Below are 21,417 nucleotides of genomic sequence, written 5' to 3'. Positions count from 1 at the left end.
ATTGAAAATGCCTTGGCTCAAAATTCTATTAAGCAGGGACATGTATTCAAAGACTATAATAACAGACATGTTAGCAACATAGGGATATCGAATCATCAATAATTCTTAAAACAATAACACTTTATATCCCTTGAAGCGAAAAATGGAGTTGTCCTACAGCAAGGTACACTTCTGCCTCTCTGCAGAAACAATTCCAGTGGTGGTGGGGGGAACATGGACTCTGATCATCAACTACTATTTTGCAAGGCATTTTAATGTTCCATAAGACTATTATACTCTTAAGGAAATCTAATACACAAAGTTAAGTGTGAATTTCCCTTCCCTTTGGGACATGCTCAGTAGGAAGATGTTAAAAGAGTTAAATTACAAAGCTGAGAAGCAGGTCAAGCTACAGTTTCTTGCACCTGCATAAATGAACCTTGTGTGAGCAAACTGAAAAGCCATCTAAATTAACTTCAGTAATTAGGAACAAAGCAAATGTGATACACCTTGAAAGCCCCCATTAATGAAGTGTATTATTGCAATTCAATTAATGTGGAAGGAAACCTTCAACAAATGCAAAAAGTTGAGAAGGTGGGCATGTAAAAACACTTCATAGTTAGAACACAGATGGAACATACATGGTTTTATGTTTGGAAAGCGATTCTTTGCTCTATTCCAAGGGAGGTCAGCATCCGTTGAAGAAAGATCCTGAAGAAATTTTGGTAATTCCTGTGGGGGAAAAAAGCCATTGCGAAGTTTAATTTGGTAAATATAAAATTCTGCTTAGTAAAGCACAATTCTTTATTCTAAACACTTCATTTCTTTAGTGTGTGTGTGTATTCATTTACACGTGTGTGTGTGTGTGTGTGTGTGTGTGTGCATCTACATGTTGGAGGATAAGGGACAACCTTGCGTATTATTCCTCAGTGCCACAGGCCAATTTAATTTTATTTCTCTTTTTTTAAAAAAACAAAACAAAACATCTTTTATTGGCCTGGGGCTTAGCAAGTAGGTTATATTGTCTGGTCAACAAGCTTCAGGTGACTATCTGTGCTTATGTCCCCAATGCTGGGCTTACAAATGCCTGCCGCCATAGACAACTTTTATATAAGATCTAGGTATCCAATTTATGTCTTTATTCTTTCAGGGTTGGCCTACTGAACTATCATCCCAGTTGTAAATGTTTTTGGTTTTTATTTATTTGTTTGCAATTTATCTATTGCAGAGCTATTCTCCCAGGCCACACATTTTTTTATTATTTTTAATTAAAAATTCCTATCATAGATATGGGAACAAGGTCAAATGAATAGCAATGATTTTCTCTAAATGTCCCCATTACTATTCTGAATGATTTTGATCAGCCAGATTATGGCTTTCCCTTGAGATAATTTCATTGACCTCTGGAGAGCACTGAGGTGCCACATGCTACCCATGGCTTCATTAGGTGCACACAACTGTTATTTAATATGTTAATGCCTCTTTAGAGGGAAGAAGGGAGCTGGATGATTTATTTTTTGTTTTTTCTCCCCAGACAGTGTGATTTCATGCCTATTAATTGGCACAACCCTGGTCATTTTGAGAAGATGTCAAAGGTCAATACCGCACTCTGTGGGCCTAGTTAAATTGATAGTGGAATGCAAAGGTGTGATTTAGAATGATCTGACACAGATGAAGAGTTGGGATGATCTACTGTTGACGTTTGAAAGAAAAATGCTGAATCCTTCTGTCTTACTTTTTCTAATGCATATTTAAGGAAGCTGGTGGAAGAAAATGTATTGATTGTTTGGCTGGGCCAATGATTGGCATTCATGAAATTATTGCATCTTCTGTAAAGATAAAGATAATAGACTGTGTTTTCCATTTTAATGTAATTATAAGTTATTTCTTTTAGTTCAACACTTCTTTTTTCTCCCTTCTACTAAAAATAAAACAGATACAGAAGAGTTCTTTTCATATAGGTATATATCATGGGCAAGCTAGGGTATAAGCAACAAGGCTTATTAAAGAAATGGACAAAATTAGAAGACCCAAGATAACTTCCCTGTGTTAACGTTTTAGAAGAATTGAAAGGGGAAGGGGAAAAAAGACACTGGAAATTGACTTGAAAATGAGACAGTTTGGAATTAATCCACAAACAAGTTTCCATTTATAGTCTTAAGTGACTGTAGCTTTAGTAACCCACATTCAGTCACCGGGATGGTAGTTTGAATAGCATCTTGATACTGGGGGGTCTTATTCTTATTAGGCCATAGACCCTCAGTGGTCTTCCCTACGTAGGTCTTTCTGCTGCTGTTTGATGTCCTCTCCCTGGGAACAAGATGAGCGGATTACTTGACCCTCCTCATGCTTTTGTATTTGTTCCCCCCGCTCTGGAATAGCTCCCTCTTTATCTTCTCATTGGGATTCGGCTCACACTACTGCTTGTTTGAGACATCACCATGTGCATTCATCTTCCCTAACCAGCATCTAACGTTAATTCCCCCACCTTTATGCACATCTCAGTCACGATCCATTCGTCCTGTTTGAAACATGTCTCTCATCGCTACAGATCTTACTCTAATCTGAGTTTATGTGTGGTAGGAATGATCAACCTACAGTTGGCGAGATGGTTCAGCCATTAAAGGCTCACAACCAAAAATCGAAGAGATTATCATCCATGATATTTGGCCACACATTCTGTACATAGTAACTTTATTATTCTCGGTTCAATGAGTTAGATATTATCCTTTTATGGATGAAGATATTGGGGGGCAGAGAGATTAGGCAATTTGGCTAAAGTCATTCAGCTTGTAACTACTAAACTGTAAGTGTGCATTGTGTGCCAAGTCTAATAAATAACTAAAAGATGAGAAAATAAAACATGAGGTCAAAGACTAGAAAAATCTTTGCATTCAATATATATATTTATTACATCATACTTATTATGATGTAATAACTTTGATTTTTTTAAAAGACTTAATAAAGCATTAGGATAAGAATGATTTGGGTTTTTTGTTTGCTTGTTTTTACAAAAGAAGAACATGGCCTCCCCCAGCCACAAAAGCTAGAATTTTTCTGCATGCATGAAAATGTATTTGCTAGTAAAACTATTTATCTACTTAGTCATGAATAATTAATTTATGCTTGCTCCTGCTTTAGTAAAATTACACTTTTGCTTTTGAAAAATTGAAATCTCTTTCTGTGTAAACGCTAAGGGAACTTCACGGCTCCTGTGGTTTTGCTAAGTCCAGCCCAGTATTACTTAAGAAGCATAACCAACAAGCGGCAGGGGCCTCCATTCATCTTCTCGCATTCTTGTTAGTCCTCCCTGAGAAGCCGAAATTTTATAATCCTGAATTATTTAAACCAATTGTCTGCTTCTTTGTTTCAGAAGTTCACACACTTAAGAAATTCATGAATAAAAAGGTAGAAGTAGCCTTTTTGGGTCCAATAGAAAATCTACTTTGTTTCCACAATGTAAAATAATCAGGTCAACTAGAAAAGGTACTTATGAATCTTAAAATAGATTGTTTAAAGCTCTAACCTTTGTGTTTCTAAACAATTTCAATTTTATTGATATACGATACTCAGCTAATTAATAAAAATACTATATCAAAAGAACATGATAACATTGTTAAAACGTAAAATTATTTTCAACTTTAGAATAACTTAAGCCATGAGGCCTTAGCTTTACAACTTTCCATATAAGATGGAGCAATTAATTAATAATAACTTAGAAACAGACCATATTGGACGTAGGTATTAGTTATCTGTATTGTGGTAGTTCTAGAAGTCACAGTATCTGCAGTGTCTACAAATGTCCAGCTGTTTCCTGATCATTTTACACCACAAATGTACTTTAAGTTACACTGATTATTCAATGTCCTTAATTATAACATTCAACATGTAATCATTAAGTGCCTAAATCTAACACAACTATTTCAGTGTCGACCTACATTTACAGTATGATCTAAAGCTCACACACAAATGTAAACCAAGGAATCCGTCCCTCTGCATTCCCAGCTCCATCAGGATGAAAGAGCAGGGAGCTGGGCCAGCCTGCCATTGCAGGGAGGCCCGAAGAAGATCGCCTTCTCCTAACGCAGTAGGTGAATCCTCTGAGGAGGCTGCACCAAAGGCCACCCAGGGTAACCTTACTATCTAAACAATCAACCTGGTAATTGGGTATTGATTATCAAGGCCAGAGTCCTTCATGGCCTTGCATGCTTAAAATGGACATGAAATGTGACCCAGGAAACTACCGGAGGTCTTGCAATGTTGTGACAACTGCTGGCAACATACCGAAAATTCCTCCTGAAACTTTAGGTTGTTGTTGGCGCAGAGTTCCTCCACATGCTGCAGGAAGGATTTCTTGCTTATGGGCCTCCAAGGAAAGAAAGGTATTGAACGGAACCCTGTTAGCTTGTGCTCTTTACCTCGGGCACTGCTTGCCCTGCTAACGTCTAAGCAACAAGGACACTGTAAAACCCCAGTCACACAGTCCCTTAAAGTCGCCCTGTCCTGTTTACGAAAGGAGCTCTTCTTTAAACTCCCTCTCTTTGCGTTCATGACACAAAATTCTTTCAATGTCTCAGCGACTTCAAAGGAAAGAGTTAGCATTTGAATGAACAAAGGTTTCCACATAAATGCAAGGGCATAAAGTTATCATTGACTCTTAAATGCACATAATAGCTCTTTTGTCATACGGAAGAATTTTGCACATTACCAGGTTTTAGAAGATATAAAATATTGCAATGACCTCATTCTCATAATGATATGGCTCTTAAGCCCACAGGGGTTTAAATATCCCCCATATTACTTCCCAAGTTAAAATACAGACATGCAGGCTTCACCCCAGAGAGAGAGAAAGCATTTCTCCAGTTACCATGCAATCAGTCATGCTGTTATGATTTATATCCAGCTTAAAGGGTTTTCCAACAAGCATTCAGAAAGGGAGCCACACATTAAGAGTCATCGAGTCAGTGAAGCTAAAGCTGCTATTCAGGAGGAAGGGGAAAGAGTTCACAGACTTACCTGATGGATTTTCTATAACTAAGTAACCTGCAACAGAGACCATGTTAGATGCATTGTGAGTGAGAGCGGACGGCTCATTCTGAAAGAGTTCTAGATGAAAGCCAGAAAATTACCGTAAATCAACAATGCGCAAGTCCGTTACGGCTTCAACTAGCATGCAATTATTAATTTCATTTTCAAACATTATATTAATTGAAACTCTTTTAGCTTCTCTTCCAAGTTATAAAAAGTAGCACTCTCGTTTAAGACAGTGCATTAAAAGTCGGCCAATTTTTAATAAACTGCATAGGAGAAAGAGTTAATACAGAAGCAAGAAACATTTTCTTTATTTGTAAACAGTGGCAAATATGGGAAACAGAAGTTGTTCAGAATTATACTGCCCAAATCTTGTTTCACGACCAAGTTTTGGTTAATATACAGCCATAACAATAACCTTTCAGCCATTTCAACAACTTTATGTACATTTTTGTGGTAGGTCATTGACAAAGTTAAACTCTGAAGCATGAAACATTTTAACAGAAAAATTAGATAATGCAACACACTCTTAGAGATATGTTCCCTGTTAAAAAATATCATGCACAACAAAATTGCACTGCAAAAAAGCACAAAAGACACAAATAAATACACAAACAAAATGCAAAAGGGAGCTTTTTCAAAGTTTTACAATTCGGATGATATTACAAATTATTTTACAATAAGCTTCAAGAAATTTTTTTTAAATGTGTATTTTTAAAGTCATGGATGCATGAAACAAAATAATTAGATTGAAGAACAAGACATGATAATTAATGACTGTGAAAACGATCCCAAAGATGTATGTCTAATGGAGAAAACTTGAATCAAAAAGGAATTCATGGAACTTGTGGGGATGAAGCGGCAGCTATTATGAACCCGGGTATTAGAATTCTAAGTCAGTTATGCCAAAGAGAAATTAGCCTGCTACTTTTTCCCAGAGTGAGCCTGTAGAACATTCTATCCTCAACTAGCATCAAATGTGGAAGACACAAAGCTGCAAGGGCTGAGCTGTGAGTGGCTGGATAAGCTGAAGAGGTTCCCACAGCAGCCTAAAGTGCGTTCAAGAAGGCAACAGAGAGCGTCTTACCATAGCTCCAGCTGATCTGGTTGTTCGATCAGAAAAGCTGTGCTTTAAATGGAGAACGCAAACCAGAAAATGTCGGGCACTAGAGGCAATAGATACATGCCGTAGAGACAGGCGCAATAATCCATGCCTGCTGAAAATGCCTACCCTGAGCAAAGACCAGCAAGGAGAAGAACAGAGAGAAATGACCTTGCCTCAGATAAGTGCCTCCGCTCCCGGGACAACAGTTGGCACACCTTCCGCGCTGCCGGGTTCTTTAAAAATAGCGAAAGGGAAATGTGTTAGGCTAGGCAAATCTTGATTACCTGTGCTTGAGAAACGAATTCGATCTTTGCATTTTGAGACACCATTTCACGCTACGGCGTGGAAATGAAAGTTTGTGGTCTCGGTGTAGATGACAGATGATCTACCTGGCAGGTTCAGGATTATTAAGGCTGTACTAGAGAAATTTATTTTACTTGGATAATTGAACACTAAGATGGATGCTTCTTTTGGGGAAGTCTTGAACAAGGAATTATCAAAATCAATGAGTGTTTGTGAAAGAGATATGAAATACGACTAACATTAACTGCAAATAAGTCAGACCTAGAAAAAGGTTATATTATTCACATTCTGACTTTTTCAGTAATGAACTCTGTCCTTCACTTACAACTTATAAATAGTGAAAATATTTTTCTAAGGTTATTTTTCCTCAGTGAAAAATTATAAATTTGTCTTAATTTTACTTTTTTAATATTTTACTCTTTATTTTACAAGAAATATTCATCTATAGATTCTAATTTTGAATTTCAACAACCTAACTACAAGATTGGATAGATATTTGTGCATTCATGCCTCATAAAATAAGATGGTCTTACTGACTTCAAATATTGCTCCATTATCAGCTATGCTATCGTGAGCAGGTTTCTTCCCCACCCCTCAGCCCCCCATCTCTCTCTTTGGTTTTCTGAAACAGCATATCTCTGTGTTGCCCTGGCTGTCCTGGGGCTCACTCTGTAGAGCAGGCTGCCCTTGAACTCAGAGATCCACCTGCCTCTGCCTCCCCAGTGCAGGGATTAAAGGTGTGATAGACCATCACTTTATTAGCAGATATTTAAAAAATGTTTCGCTACTGACCTTGACAACAGAGCCCCTCATATGCATTCCTCTGATCCTCATATTCTTCTAAGGGCCCTTCATCTTAATTCTATGTGTTTTAGCCACATCCAATTTCTACTTGTTTCTTTTTTTAAATTGATTTTTTATTGAGCTCTACATTTTTCTCTGCTCCCTCCCTGCCTCTCCCCTCCCCTTCAAACTTTTTAATCCTATTCAAAAGTTAACTCCCAGTGAGCCTCACTTAATGGCGTAGACAAGAAAATAATATCCTTCTTTCTGTGCAAATTGATTTCTCAAAATAAAACCTTTCCATCTTGTGACATAGATATTTCAATTTATATACTAAGTATGCATGCATTTTTATGTTTATATATATATATTTGACAGTCAAGACAGGACTAACACTCAGCTTACTTTATAATCTTCATAATCTTATAATAATAATGAACCCTTTATTAATATTATCGTGAAATGCTACTGAAATTGAATGGGTTTTCTCACCCAGTTCTTAGGAAACTATGAATTTTTAGGAGGCCAAAAACTAACACATGAAATCAGTGCAGTCATTAGATTTAGTAATACAAAATAATCAATTCTAAATAAAGCCCCTATGTTTTTATAATAAGTCTCCTAATGTAGACAATGTAACAACTGCTAGTCACTTAGAAAGTTAGAAATGGAACAACAAATTGTGTTTGCCTTCTTAAATAAAAAGAAAAGGAAAGAAAAGAAAATTTCCCAGGTATGGTGGAACACACTTGCCATAACAGCACTTGGGAGACTGCTGGAGGAGAATCTCAGGGAATTTTCTACAGCCCCACATAAGAAAGAAAGGATGGAAGGAAGGAAGGAAGGAAGGAAGGAAGGAAGGAAGGAAGGAAGGAAGGAAGGGAGGGGTAGGGAAAGGAAAGGAGGAGGGAGGGAGGAAAGGAAAAGAAGAAAGGAAAAAAATGGAGCAAGAAAGAAAAGGGAAGGGAAAGAAAGGGGAGGGAAGGAAAGAGGAAGAGAAAAAGGGAGGGAGAAAAGAAGGAAAAAAGGAAGGAAGGAAGGAAGGAAAAGAAAAAGAGAGGAGGAAGGAAGGAAAGAAAGAGGGAGGGAGAGGAGGAAGGAAGGAAAGAAAGAGGGAAGGAAGAAAGATGATGGGCTCTTATCTGTATTTTCTTTTCTATCACTTCCTTTATCTAAACTCAAACTTTCTGTAATTAGTTTTCATAATTATCTTTATGTAACATAAGAAATAAGGCTTCTAAACTCCTAAATTTTGGTACATTTTAGCCTACGTTTATATCACACTTATGTATAAATTAAAAATTTGAAATCTTTATACATAACAACAGAAATAGAGATGGTATTTTAGAATATGTATCCAGCTATCTCAAGTAAAATTCCGATTTCTTCCTCTTTTGCTTGTGTTCTGCCCACCCCATTGTTCTGATTCCTTAGCTTCATGCTATATGGCTGTATTTGATTGTTATAGGCTGTATAGCTATATTTCTAACTCACATGCCATTTGCATAATTAATCATGTTAATAATACTAATTATTAATAAATAATCAAAATAAATGAATAATTTATTTCTTTTTAAAATTCTGAACTTTTATGTTTACTCAAAAACATTAAATTGGAAAAATGCATGGCCAGAAAAGGAGGTGTGACCCACTGTGAGAACAACTCTTTCAGATATTTATCACTGGGAGAACAGTTGAATTCCCTGAAGGGAAGACTGGTTGTATATATATATTCCCTAAGAAACTCACTGAAGGGCTGGGGAGATGACTCAGTGGTTAAGAATACTGGTTGCTCTTCCAGAGGTTTGATCCCAGCAACCACATGGTGGCTCAAACCATCTATAATTAGATCTGATGCTCAGAAAGACAGAACACTCATATATATAAATTAAAAAATTAAAAAAAAAGAAACTCACCGACAAGATGGGCAAAACCCAACAGTATTAGTTCAGTAGTGATGCTTTCAAATAAAGCATTCTAAGAGGGCCTCCACCCTCAATCAAAAAGTTTCTTTCAATTAAAAAATTTAAAATGTTTTAAAAACTGTTGAGTGGAACTCATTTTCACATTGGGACAACACTCATATTCACTTCTGGCAGTGAAGGCAACTGTCAAATTATATTCAGCTCATTTAGCTGATAAATCAAGCTTGGAATCGACCAGATTTTTGTAAGATTACTGACCAGTTTTCACTATAAAGGGCTAAATACTTTTATTACATAAATCTCTTCATTACATAAATCTAGTTGGCTTAAATCATGCGTCTTTTGGTAGAAAGAATATTATTTCACTGCTGAACTCATTGCTTGAAAGTCTATCAAAAACTTAAATTTCACTCAGATGACTCATATGGACCCTGGGAGGAACCATTTATTTACGTTGGCAGAGGTGATGAAAGACCGTATTGTCAGAGAGTCCGCTTTCCCCCAAGACCAATTAGTTGAAATCTAGAGGGCATTAAAATATCATCCTTATAGAGATAAGTTCACAGTGGAAGTAAAGAAGCAGCTCAGATCAGCATTAACAGTGGTACAAGACAAACAGAGAAATTTTGTCTTTTCCCCTTGAACAGCTCAATAAGCTTAAAATAAAATAAAATATTAATTTGATAAAATACATGAGTTGTACACCAGATCATGTACTGGCTATTCAAATAACGAATCAGAGAAGATTCTCCCCCAGTAAAATGTACAAGTTAAATTTTTTAAGTTTTGAGAAATATAAAGTTTTTGTGAAATAATAAGTTTTTTGAATAAGTTTTTATATTATGTATTTGACCATCCCTAGTTATTCCTAGGGTTTTATCTGCCTCTTTATGATATTTGGTCACTTGTCCATCGTCAGTTATAATTATAGGTATTTCTTAATTCCTTCCTACCCTAATGTTTGAAATCTGCTTTGGGCTTTGAAACAGGATTCTTTCAAATCCCTTCTGTCTTTTGTCACGTCAACCCAGTAATTGTTCTGTGAGTCCCAGGAAAAAATTAAAAAGATTCTAAAAGAGTAACTCTGATTCTAAAGCATCATCTCCTAAGGGAGACATAGCCGTAATCACGGAGCAATCAGTGACAGACAGGTTCCTCTCATTCAGGCAAGGGGAATAGCTTCTAGATGAGATAAGAAGGCAGTATTCACCCTACTGCCAACCAGTGCAGGGGAGACTCCCTGCGTAGCAGGTACTGCATTTTCCTTGTTACAAAGCCTCTCTCCATTAGCACAGTTGCAAACAAACCCTTGACAGATGTTTTATTTCACTAACCGTGGGCACAGATTATTTATCTCAGGAGCAACTAGACAGAAGCAGGGAGTTGTGAGGCTGTGGACAGCTGTGTTAAGAGGTGTGAGTGCCCTCGGGGCAGATGCATTGGAAAGGCCTCACACGCTGGATAGGAAATCTGGCCTGAGCTATCTGTGAAGGTTGCAGGCGAGCAATGGAAGCCCCGTGGAAGAACTTAGGAAGCACCACAGACATCATATGTAGGTCAGGTCCGCTAGCATCACATATAGATGGGAAGGAGTTATGCAAAAACTGGTTAACCCAAGATATCAAGTTCAGCTCTTTGATGGGCAGGACCCAGTCTTCACCGATTCTGGGAGAACCCCTGAGGCACTCATTGCAAGAAGGGAAAATGACAATAAAATTATTCTATTTTATGCTGATGGCAAACATTAACTGGAGTTAAATTAAGCAACCAATACACCAGGAATCAACAATTCCCAAAGGTCAGCTAATAATGCTGGCTGGAAATGGATGGCTTATGAGTAAGAAGATCAATGAAATCTTTAGTCTAAGAGCTTCCGACACTGACAGGTATTATGCCATCAGGGAAATTCTCCGAAAATAAAGTGTTTCGTAACATTTCTAGTTCTGTCCACGTTAACCTGCTCCCTATTTAAACTAAAATAAAACAGGGTTAGTTTTAATTATAAAATGTCAAGTGTGCCTAGAGTAGAAGAGGCCTATTTCCTTTTACTTTAATCACTAGGTGTATTATACATTGTCAAGTAGAATGGTAGGAATCCTAGCTCATATTGCCCTATGGGTTATGGATACTAGCTCCTCTTCAATAGGTTTGCAATTTTGAAATCAAATGCCTTTTCATCTGCTGCCTCCACCCAAACGATTTACCTCTAGACATTTATTATCTCCAGACCTCTAATTTAGCTGTGGGCCATCCCTGCTATTAATAATAATATTATTAATCACTTCACCCTGCTATACTTGTGCCAGATGCAAATGGAATCGCCAAGAATTAGGGTAGTTTCTGGAAGGGCAGAATTGGTTATCTACTGGTCAGGCCAGAAATTTAAGTTTCATAAATCATAGCTAGAGAACAGAGGACAGGGAAAGCCATTGCGTTGCTTCTTTATAGCTTCTCCTGCACTTGGAGAAATGGACTTTTGTGAATTATTCTCCATCATCATATGGAAAATTAAACCCTTGTGTCACAGAGGGTGGTTGGTAAAAATGAGAAGCTTGTGAAAAAAATCTAGATGAGAACCCAATTTACCATCAAAACTATACCAATGTAAGAGCACAACATAGCCTCAATACATACACATTGTAAGTCAATGTGCATTTTGGTAAGAATTTTACCATAGCAACCGCATGCAGTCGAAGAGAACACACCGCACAGGAAGAAAACGCTTTCTTTTCTTTCTGGCCTCGGAAAGAATGGCATATTAAGCAACAGAATGCTCAATATCATGTGTTTTAAAATAGACAGCACAGCACCTGGCAAAATCAGAATAATCACAGCAGAACTCGGCATTACCACGCCACTTACTGGATGACAAAAATCTCCTTGCGTCTAAAGAAAAATGAAGAGTATCTGGAAGTAAAGGTTCATTATTCATTTAGTGCACAATACCACATTATCTTCTATTTGCCACTATGGGAGCATGAGCATTGGTTGTCTTAGAGTTCATTCTGCTGGCGTGGAATTGTACTACAGACTCAGATATTTTTGCCACTGCTTACAAGAGATCATAAATTTAGAACAGATGTAAAATTAATAATCAGAATCTATCATGCAATGATGGCAATTTATGTGAAAATGATCTTACATTTAGTTTCTTGTGTCAATTATTGTTTATTTTATTTTGAAACAGCATCCAACTACGTAGGTCTGGTTCACATGGAATGTGCTATGTAGACCAGGTTACCTTCGAATTCAAGATCTGCCTGGCTTTGCCTCTCAGGTCACAGGATTAAAAGCTTACCAAACCTAGCAGAGACTTACTCAAGCCAAAATGAAAATTGCACTTCTACAGTTTTCTAGTTTCTAGTTTCTGCAAGTAATAATAAGTAAATAATAGGTAAAACTTGTTTGTAATAATAGTAACTATTATGTTGTTAATTTCTATGTATGATAGTGAAGTGGAATAGTTTTTAATTTTACAAATACAAATAGCAGTAACAATACCCAGTGCATGTTGATATACAGCTTACAAAACATATTCATACAATTACATTATTTATTAAATTATATTTTTAAGTAAGGGAGATGACTTCAAGATAGATTAGACATGCAGTATTTGACTTACTTATTTGCCCAGAACTTTTACTTTTTTCTTCTTTTTCCCCTTCTGATCTTGAATCAGAAGGTAACCTGGTCTACATAGTGCATTCCATGTGAGCCAGACCTACATAGCTGGATGCTGTTTCAAAATAAAATAAACTTTTCTCTCTCTCTCTCTCTCTCTCTCTCTCTCTCTCTCTCTCTCTCTCTCTCTCTGTTTCTTGCTTCCTTCCTTCTTTTTTGTCTTCCTTCCTTTCTTTTTTCTTTTCTTCTATATTTTGTTTGCTTGTTTGTTTAGAGACAAGATCTTAGTAAGTTGTACTTGCTGGCCTTGAACTCTGACTAAGGATTTAAAACATTTTCTTAGCACATCTCTTAAAATTTTCATAGAATCAGTAAGTTCTAATTTGTATATTTTTTGACTTCATTGGGAAAGAAATGTACAATGTGGAGAATGGATCCTCAAACTCGTTGGGAGGCAGAGTGGAATGTAATTAAAGAATGAACATTTAGACAATGAGTTTTGAAACAGAAGTGCACAGTAGAATGCACAAATATTCAATGACTTTGTAATGTAAACTCAAGCCTACAGCACTATGCACTACTAAGCATCTTGACTTTGTTTATATCAACCATGTAACTCTTTAGAATACAGTCTTTACTGACTAGTGCTTTCTCTTGGACAGGTGAAGAGATAACAGCATTGAGGGTAGGTGCAAGCTCATTTGAACAAGAAAATTCTGGCAGTTTGGAAGGATGCACCCATGACCTGGGCAGCAAACACATGAGAACTGGGCAGGTTTCAAGGAAGCTGAGCACTTTCCTGCACACAGTTGGCACTTGGTATGAGGTAATTAGTAATTTCTGGAGAAAACCTAATCTCCTTGACTCTTCATTTGCAGAACTAAGCTTTCATTTCTGACTTGGAGCATACTTAGATTGTGAAGCACCTCAAAGATTGCCAATGTTCCTGCACTCCACTGATGACCAGCTCCCATGCAAATATGTCTAATGCACTAATATTCAGGTATTAATTTTTAGCCTTGTCTAATGTATTAGTGACTTTACTAACATGAAAATTTTAATGATTTTCTATACTAAATCCAGCAAATCATACTTGTTATGGGTCATTGGTACATATAACTCTTTTTGTATTATTTCAGAATGGAAGGGACCCAACCCTGTGGAGGACACACAGCAATGAATAAAGGGAAATAAAAAGGAAAAGGGTAACTACAGAAGCTCAGTTGATTCCCAAGGGAGGATTTTTATAAGATAAACTCTGTAGTCCGACACACAAAATGGTAAAGTGGGATGAATGGAAATTAATATTTTCAATTTCATTATTATTCAAACAATGATTTTCTGTGATACAGAAATCAAACATATTTAAAATATTATTTTGATCTTTTATGTCTTAACAAATAGCATGATATATTGATAAAATAGCATGAAGTGGGAAGATCAATAAAGAACCAAAGGCAAATAAGCCCACACTTGAATTAAAAATGCCCAGTAACAAAGAACTGGTAGCGACCTGGCCTACATTTCTACGACTCAAAGCTTCTCTGTAACTGCCAAGTTGGTCCTTACCAGAATAAAAAGTCAACAAGAAAACCACACAGTGCTCTAGCTGTGTTGAATGCTAAGAAGTAGAGAATGGTTATGCTCTGCCAACACACCACATTCGGGAAAGCAACCCCAGCACCCACATCCATGAGGAAAAGTGACCTCAGTGGGTACTTTTCTCATGTTAATTTCATCCTACCCCACACTTGGTACTTTATTGAACTTCTCAAGATCTGCCTACTGTGGATTTCTACCAGTTCAATAAAGATGCTTCAGGACAAAATGAAAATGGTCATAAAGCATTGTTGTAGCCTTCCTGTGAGTCACAGCAAGATGGCAGGATTTCTCTATATATTTTCAAGCAGCTCTAATTAATGTCTCTGAGAGAGTTGAGGTTATTCCCTTATACACATTCAGAAGGACTGTGGCCAGCCTGGCCCGGTGGGAGAGATGTAGGAATTGAGAAAAAAGTGTAGAAAGAAAGAGGGCAATTGCTGAAGTTTGGTTGGTCCTCAAGAGAACCAGGAGGTGAGCTGGAGCCGAGGATGCTCTAGTGTTCTGATAATATGGTTTACTGTGGAGGTTGTGCTGGGAATCCATTGTTCTTCCACATATAGTTTTGCTTATATAAAGACAATCAAACAAGCTACATATTACTAGGTAATATACAATTCCATACATAAGCCTTTAGAGTTCCCTCCTTTGATTGTAGTAGATTATAAACAGTGATCAATATCTAAAAGTTAAAAGGCTATCTCACACACGAAATGTCCTTACATTGTAGTGATACTCAATAACTTTCGTTTGCTAGGGTTTTGGAGGACCTCCCTAGGCAGCACATCTTCTGGACATGAGAACCGTATGATCACATAAATAAAGACCAAGTTTGAAAGGTAGTAACAACACATTACTTTTGGTGCTCAACTTTTTAATGTCCCCTTGTAAAAATTAACTATAACTTTTAAAATGTCAAGGGGGCTTTGCCAAGACCTGGACAATTGTGTACTTATAAGAACCTCATGGTGTTGGAGCTCACATAAGTATATATTTAAGAAAGTCTCACGACAGTTTTTGTTAAGTACTTGGGAAATTATCTTGTTAGATAAGTTTTTTAAATGTGCTAATATTATAAGCAGTGTGAATGCTTTTTAAAAGATTTAAACTTATGACTTTTTTTAAAAAAAAAGTTAAGCTACAATGTCACTCGTTCAGCACACATGTTGACATTTCTTTTGCTAAAAGTAATATGCGTTAATTTTGCATTGGTTTCTAAATTCTAAGTAGGTTTAGAAATATCAATGGCATATACAGTTTGGACATTCATATAGTTTTATGCTGAAAAAAGGCACTATGAGGAAAGCTCTCATAAACAGAATTAATTGGTATAAACAACAGCAAGCTTTTAGACAGCATAATTAAATTAAGCTTATGGTAAATATTTGTGGACATTTCTAGAAAAATCCAAACAAGAAAATCTTTTATAGGAGAAGAATTATGAAATAAAATGTTAAAGATTTAATGCATAGAAATATTTTGTCTCAGAGAAAACGTCTTGTTTCAGCACCATAGTCCAAGCAAGGTTCACACTGAACTCAAATAAAGCTGAGTCTCCGCATAGCAGGGAGAAGTGTGTAGAAGATGGAGGTTAGCCTTTGAAAGAAGATCTCTGTGACCTGTGTAAACTGGAGCCCCACAAACACTTCCAACAAGCATAGGTCAGAAGAGGGTCATGGCTCCAGGCCCTCTGAACCATGGCTTGCCCAGAGGAGTGTGCTCACCGCGTTAATCTCTCGTCCTTCAGTTCCAAGTCTGCCACGGTGATGAGCTGGTCCAGCTTGAATTTAGTATCAATAATCTCTGCCTCCCGAGGAGAGTATGTTCCACCTTCTTTCTGCTTCTGTCTAATTCTGAAACAAGGGCAGGGCTATCAGTGCAGGGACTATTGGGGAAAGTATGGCAGATTAGGTACAGTGTTTTCTTTTCTTTTCTTTTCTTTTCTTTACTCTTTCTTTTCTTTTCTTTTCTCTTTCTCTCTTTCTTTCTTTCTTTTTTTAACAAAGCCATTCAGACAAATAATTCTTTTACTCCCTGTGACCTATCCCTTCCCCCTTTAGTTTCTCTTCATTTTGCCAAAAAGGATAATAAAATGGAAATATCTAAGACTTTATCAGTGCTAAAAATCAGTTAGCTATTGTTTCTTATAATGGAATATTTTACATGCATCAAATATATAAATTGCTTTTTAAATTGTCTCATTTATTTTTATGGGAATACGAGGTGTAAAATATTATCTCTATTTTATAATCAGAAAACTCAAGTTTAGGTCCAGAACTGAGTAATATGACCCTGAACACCTAAATGAATCATGGATTTTTCGTTTGTTTGTTTGCTTGCTCTGGGTTTTTTTAAGACAGAGTTTTATTTCATTAAATTATATAACTTTATTATATAATTATTCTGGCTGGTTTGAAACTCTATTGAAACCCAAATGGCCTTGAACTCCATGAAGTCTTCCTGTGTCTGCATCAAGGGTGCTAGGATTAAAGGAATGAGCTCCTACCAGCCCAAAGTCTTTTCAATTTAAGGGCTTTCTCTACTCATTTGTCTAAGGTGTGGTGTGATACATTACAAGACACTATTTTGGATCTGTGTTAATCATTAATATTTGCATGGGTTGTGTATGAAAAATATTGCTATCTAGGATGATATCAAGAGCATAAAATGTAGCTCCATCCTTAGAGGGCTTGAGAAGTAGGTTCAAAATGTATAAAGAGTGAAGAAAAATATTGAAGTTAAACTCAGGAGGCAGTGCTTGATTCCTTGATAAAGTATTTAGAGTGATTATTATAAGTAATATGTGGAGAACATAGAGAAATCCAGTTTGAGTTAGATTCTCTGGAGCCAGAGGGGGGAAGAGAGCACACTTCGGATGAGCTGAACTAACACAGGGTTCCAGAAATCCTAACGCTTGATGTTCACCCAAGAACACATGCCCTTTGGCTGAAAGAAAATGCTGGGAAGATGTATTCAATAGGAGAGCACTTCCTGCCCATGCAAGGGTTCACCTTATAAGAAATCAGGAAGTCAAATGCAGTTTTGGAGCAAACAAATGATTTGGACACTGACGATGAGTGCTTCTTATTGGCAAGGCCCATTACTTGTACAACATACTTTCTGCATTTTCCTGTTGTCTGAGGGTTTTCCTTCATGTCGAGGCATTTTGATAATGTGCCAAAACTCTTACTAAAATGTAAGTTCTTTCTAATTGTCTAGAATAATGGCTTCCCCTTGTTATCACCTGGAAGAACCAAAAACCAGCCTCTGTTATAAAGAAGATGTTTTTTAAAGGAGATTTTCAAATCATACATTAAAATGCTGACTTAACTCAAGGTGAAAAAGGTGGCGGCATGTGACTCCCAAACTACACGGGCAGTGATTTTAGTTAAAAATTAAGCCCACGGAGCTATTTAGAAAGCTAGTAGGCTAGTTATTTTCACAAATAAAAGCTCTTGTCTTGGCAGTTTCTCAGATGAGCCTCCATTGTGGGGAACTGAAGAGAAATCTCCCCTGAGGTTTTATGGGAGAAGGATGGAGCAGAAAGTGCTGAGAATCAGAAGAGAGATGCTGAAAAGCAAATATACGAATGCAGCCTAAGAGAAGGGAAGGGTGTGTGAAAAAACTTACTATGAAGGGACATCTTTAACAGTTGTCTCTTCTGCAAGAAGTTTAGGACTTATGCACCTGATTGAAACACCTTATCCCTACTCGGACTCACTTTGTGAGTCTGTGTGTGAGTGTGAGTGTGAGTGTGTGTGTGTGTGTGTGTGTGTGTGTGTGTGTGTGTGTGTGGCCTGACACCACCATGTTCTGTTTCATTTACCTTATTGTCTCCAAATAACAAACCGACCTGTGGTGGAATAACTCTTCTGTACACTGTGAAGATGTGGTGCTCTCATTGTTAATAAAAAGCTGATTGGCCTTTAGCAAGACAGAATTTTTGGGCCAGAGAGAATGTTTGAAAGAAGGAGTGAGGGTCAGAGGAGTTTTGAGTCGGAGGGGGTAGAAAAACCATGGGAAGTTCATAGATGAGGTCAGCGAGCCTTAGGGCAGCAGATAGATGAGGAGAAATGGGTAAATTTAGGATATAAGAGCGGGCTGGAAACAAGCCTACTCCAGCTGAGCTTTTTCTTGGGGAGCATCTGGTAGGTAAAAGCTGATCTGTGGTCTAGATGAAAAACTTCACCTCCACCAACCTCCGTTTGCCTTCTGTGATAATCGATTGGACCTTGATTGCTTTTTCTCCTTTGTCACCTGCCAGGATACTAAACTGTCCAGAGTGGCAAAGTAAACTGAGCAGGCAATGGGTCCAGGAGGTGCTGTTTTTCTGGGCTCTAGTCCTGAATGTTTGATTTGATATGATTTGATTTGATTCGATTTTTGAGACAGGGTCTCACGTTTCAGCCTTCGTTTGCTCAGAATTCACTGTATAGATCAGGTTGGCCTCAAACAAACAGAGATCCACTTGCCTCCACTTCCCAAGTGCTCAGATTAAAGGTGCACACCACATACCTGACAGGTGCTGAAGTTTTAATGCTCCATGTGAGGACTGCGCAGCCCACCTAAGGAGTTCTCAATGCCCCTCTGCCCATCTCATTAGGCAATGATTCCACAAAGCCCTCGTATGCCCAAACCATTCTGTATAAATGAGATACGTCGACAACCAATTCTAACCTTCCCACCCTCCAACAAGGATGGGTAACGTCTGCAAAGAGTTACTTTCCCATTGACATGCTTCTTTGCCACAGAAAGGTTGCAGGTGCTTGTAATAGTCATCCCATGACAACGATGGGAGAAGACCTCATGGCTCTTAGTTTCCTCGTTCTGTCTCTCTAGTCGAACAAGACTCACTAATCAATTGCAATCTCAACTCTTGATTCCTTTTAGTTCTCTTTCACTCCCGTTCTCTCTGGCATTTATATCGAACATTTCCTATCAAAATAGCAGAATTTACTTCTTCAAGGCTAGATTTGCTTAATTCATAATGCATTGCATAGTTCAAAACATTGTAATATATATTCCAGGCAGGTTGGGTGCTTTATAAATTTAAGAAAAATTAAACGTAAGTGCTTCCCATTTGGATAATTGCCGTGGTTATTGTTTCTTGATTGGACTATGACAGATGCGATGCCCATGGAGCATTTGGGACACATCTCACCTTGCAAAGGCAAAAATAGCTGTTCCCAGGAGGATGATTGAAAGGATACACAAGGTGACTGACAGTATGATCTCGACAGTTCTTTCTGAAAGTCCTTCACCTGAAAAAGATCAAACACGATGATTAACACTATACTGGAGTTCTGTCTTGAGTCTCAAACCACACGGACTGTTTCTCAGCCTAGTGCTTAAGAGAAGCAGCGAAACAAATTGAATTTGCTGTCCCCTCCTCTCCTCTTCTTCCTCCTCCCTTTCCTATTCTTCCCTTTAATTTGGAGGGTCAGTTCTTAAAATGTTTTCTTTCCCCATACTATTGCTTGTTTTACCTCTGTGAGCTCACACAGGCTCAAGGATTTATAATCTCATCTATACGATAATTGCTTATTTTTTTTTTACTAATAAACTCCAAACTTCTATCTACCTACCAGATTTTTTTTTACTAAGACTTATGGTTATAATTTCAAAGTCAGTATGTACAAACTGTGCTATTTTCTCTGTTTAACTGAATCCTACTCTCAGTTGAAGAAAACTCTATTACTATAGTTGTTCTGATAAAAAAGAAACCTTCAAGTCGCATTTGACTCTCTTGCCTTGATAATTTACTTCCCACGGGTACTATCATGTGTGTGTGTTTATATATATATATATATATTTGTGTGTGTGTGTATGTATGTATATGTGTATGTATAATAACACGTGTGCTTTTTAATAAATAAAATCATAGTCTCAATGTGAGAGAAAGAAAAATTAAGTAAGTTCCAAGAATCATTGGAATGGAATTATAGGCATTGTAAGCCTCCTGTTGCTGTTGCTGGTTACCTAACTCTATTTATAATGTAGCAGGCACTTGAAAAACCACTGAACCTACTCTACAGCCCTGGTCACATCATTTTTTTTGTAGGGGATTGTTCAATAATATCTCAATGATTTGTTACAGAATGAATACATATATCTCTCTAACTCATATGGGAACGTTTTTACATTCATATGCTGTATTGGAGAAAATTTTAATTGATACAATTTATAATTTTGCTATAAAAATGTTTCAGTTCAATGACACAATAAATTCAAACATTATTAATGTTTTATCTCTCCTCTAAATTGGTGATTATAAAGTGCTGATAAGTCCCTGTGGCTACTGGTAGAGTTGAATGAATACTGAGTTTTAAACAGTCATCAGAATTTCATAGTCCCTAGCATATCAAGCTCCATTTAAAGGATGCTATAAGAGCAAGTGTCTCCTTGGATATTAACTGCACCTCCTCATTTATTAAAGCCCCAATGCTTTGTTTTATGAATTTTTAGCATGCTACATATAATGAGATATCATTTTTAAAATTTATTTATTCTTTAAAAACTATTTTTTTTCTCATTTTACAAGCCAATCCCAGTTCCCACTCCCTCCCCTCCTCCCATCCCCTCCACCTTCCTCCCAATCCCCCACCCCATCCAATCCTCAGTGAGGGTAAGGCTTCCTATGGAGATATTCTTGTCAAAGGAAACAGGAAGGTGAATATGAAATCTCATTGATCAGGTGATGGTGAGACACAGAGCCTTAGGACAGTTTTCAGAGACCACAAAATGAAATTTCAGACTAGATTGCCATTTCAAAGCCCTGGTCCAAGTGAGGAAATGACATGTAATATATTAATAAACAGCGTGTAATCCTCTGAGCACATGTACTAAAGTGCCCTCAGGAGGAGACACAATGTACCGTGATTGTAGGGCACACTTTCTGATTCACTGCTATGCATGAGTGAGGTCATTTCTCCAAATCCTGTCATACGAAGTGGGATTCTTTTATGTGGTATTACTCATAATATACAAAAGCCATTTCCTCACTAGTCTTGGCCTCTGTTAATTAAACGGTTTCATTTCAGTAATATATTCTAGCATGGCAGTTTAGCAATG

General features: G+C 37.3%; 1 protein-coding gene across 1 annotated transcript in view; it reads right to left on the bottom strand.

Annotated features, from left to right (window-relative positions):
* Ptprq (protein tyrosine phosphatase receptor type Q) overlaps nucleotides 1-21,417 on the bottom strand; it is a 189,302-nt gene that overhangs the window by 24,578 nt on the left and 143,307 nt on the right. The window contains exons 34-38 of the mRNA XM_048418794.3: nucleotides 19,508-19,607; nucleotides 16,071-16,199; nucleotides 4,996-5,022; nucleotides 4,264-4,345; nucleotides 621-711 (exon numbers count right to left, since the gene is read on the bottom strand). Coding sequence (XP_048274751.3) covers nucleotides 621-711; nucleotides 4,264-4,345; nucleotides 4,996-5,022; nucleotides 16,071-16,199; nucleotides 19,508-19,607 — 429 coding nt within the window. The remainder of the gene's footprint in view (nucleotides 1-620; nucleotides 712-4,263; nucleotides 4,346-4,995; nucleotides 5,023-16,070; nucleotides 16,200-19,507; nucleotides 19,608-21,417) is intronic.

This window comes from Myodes glareolus, chromosome 26 (assembly GCF_982192425.1).
Source record: "Myodes glareolus chromosome 26, mMyoGla1.1, whole genome shotgun sequence".
NCBI lineage: Eukaryota > Metazoa > Chordata > Mammalia > Rodentia > Cricetidae > Myodes > Myodes glareolus.
The sequence above is the reverse complement of the archived record's forward strand: the minus strand, read 5'-3'. Positions and strand labels throughout refer to the sequence as shown.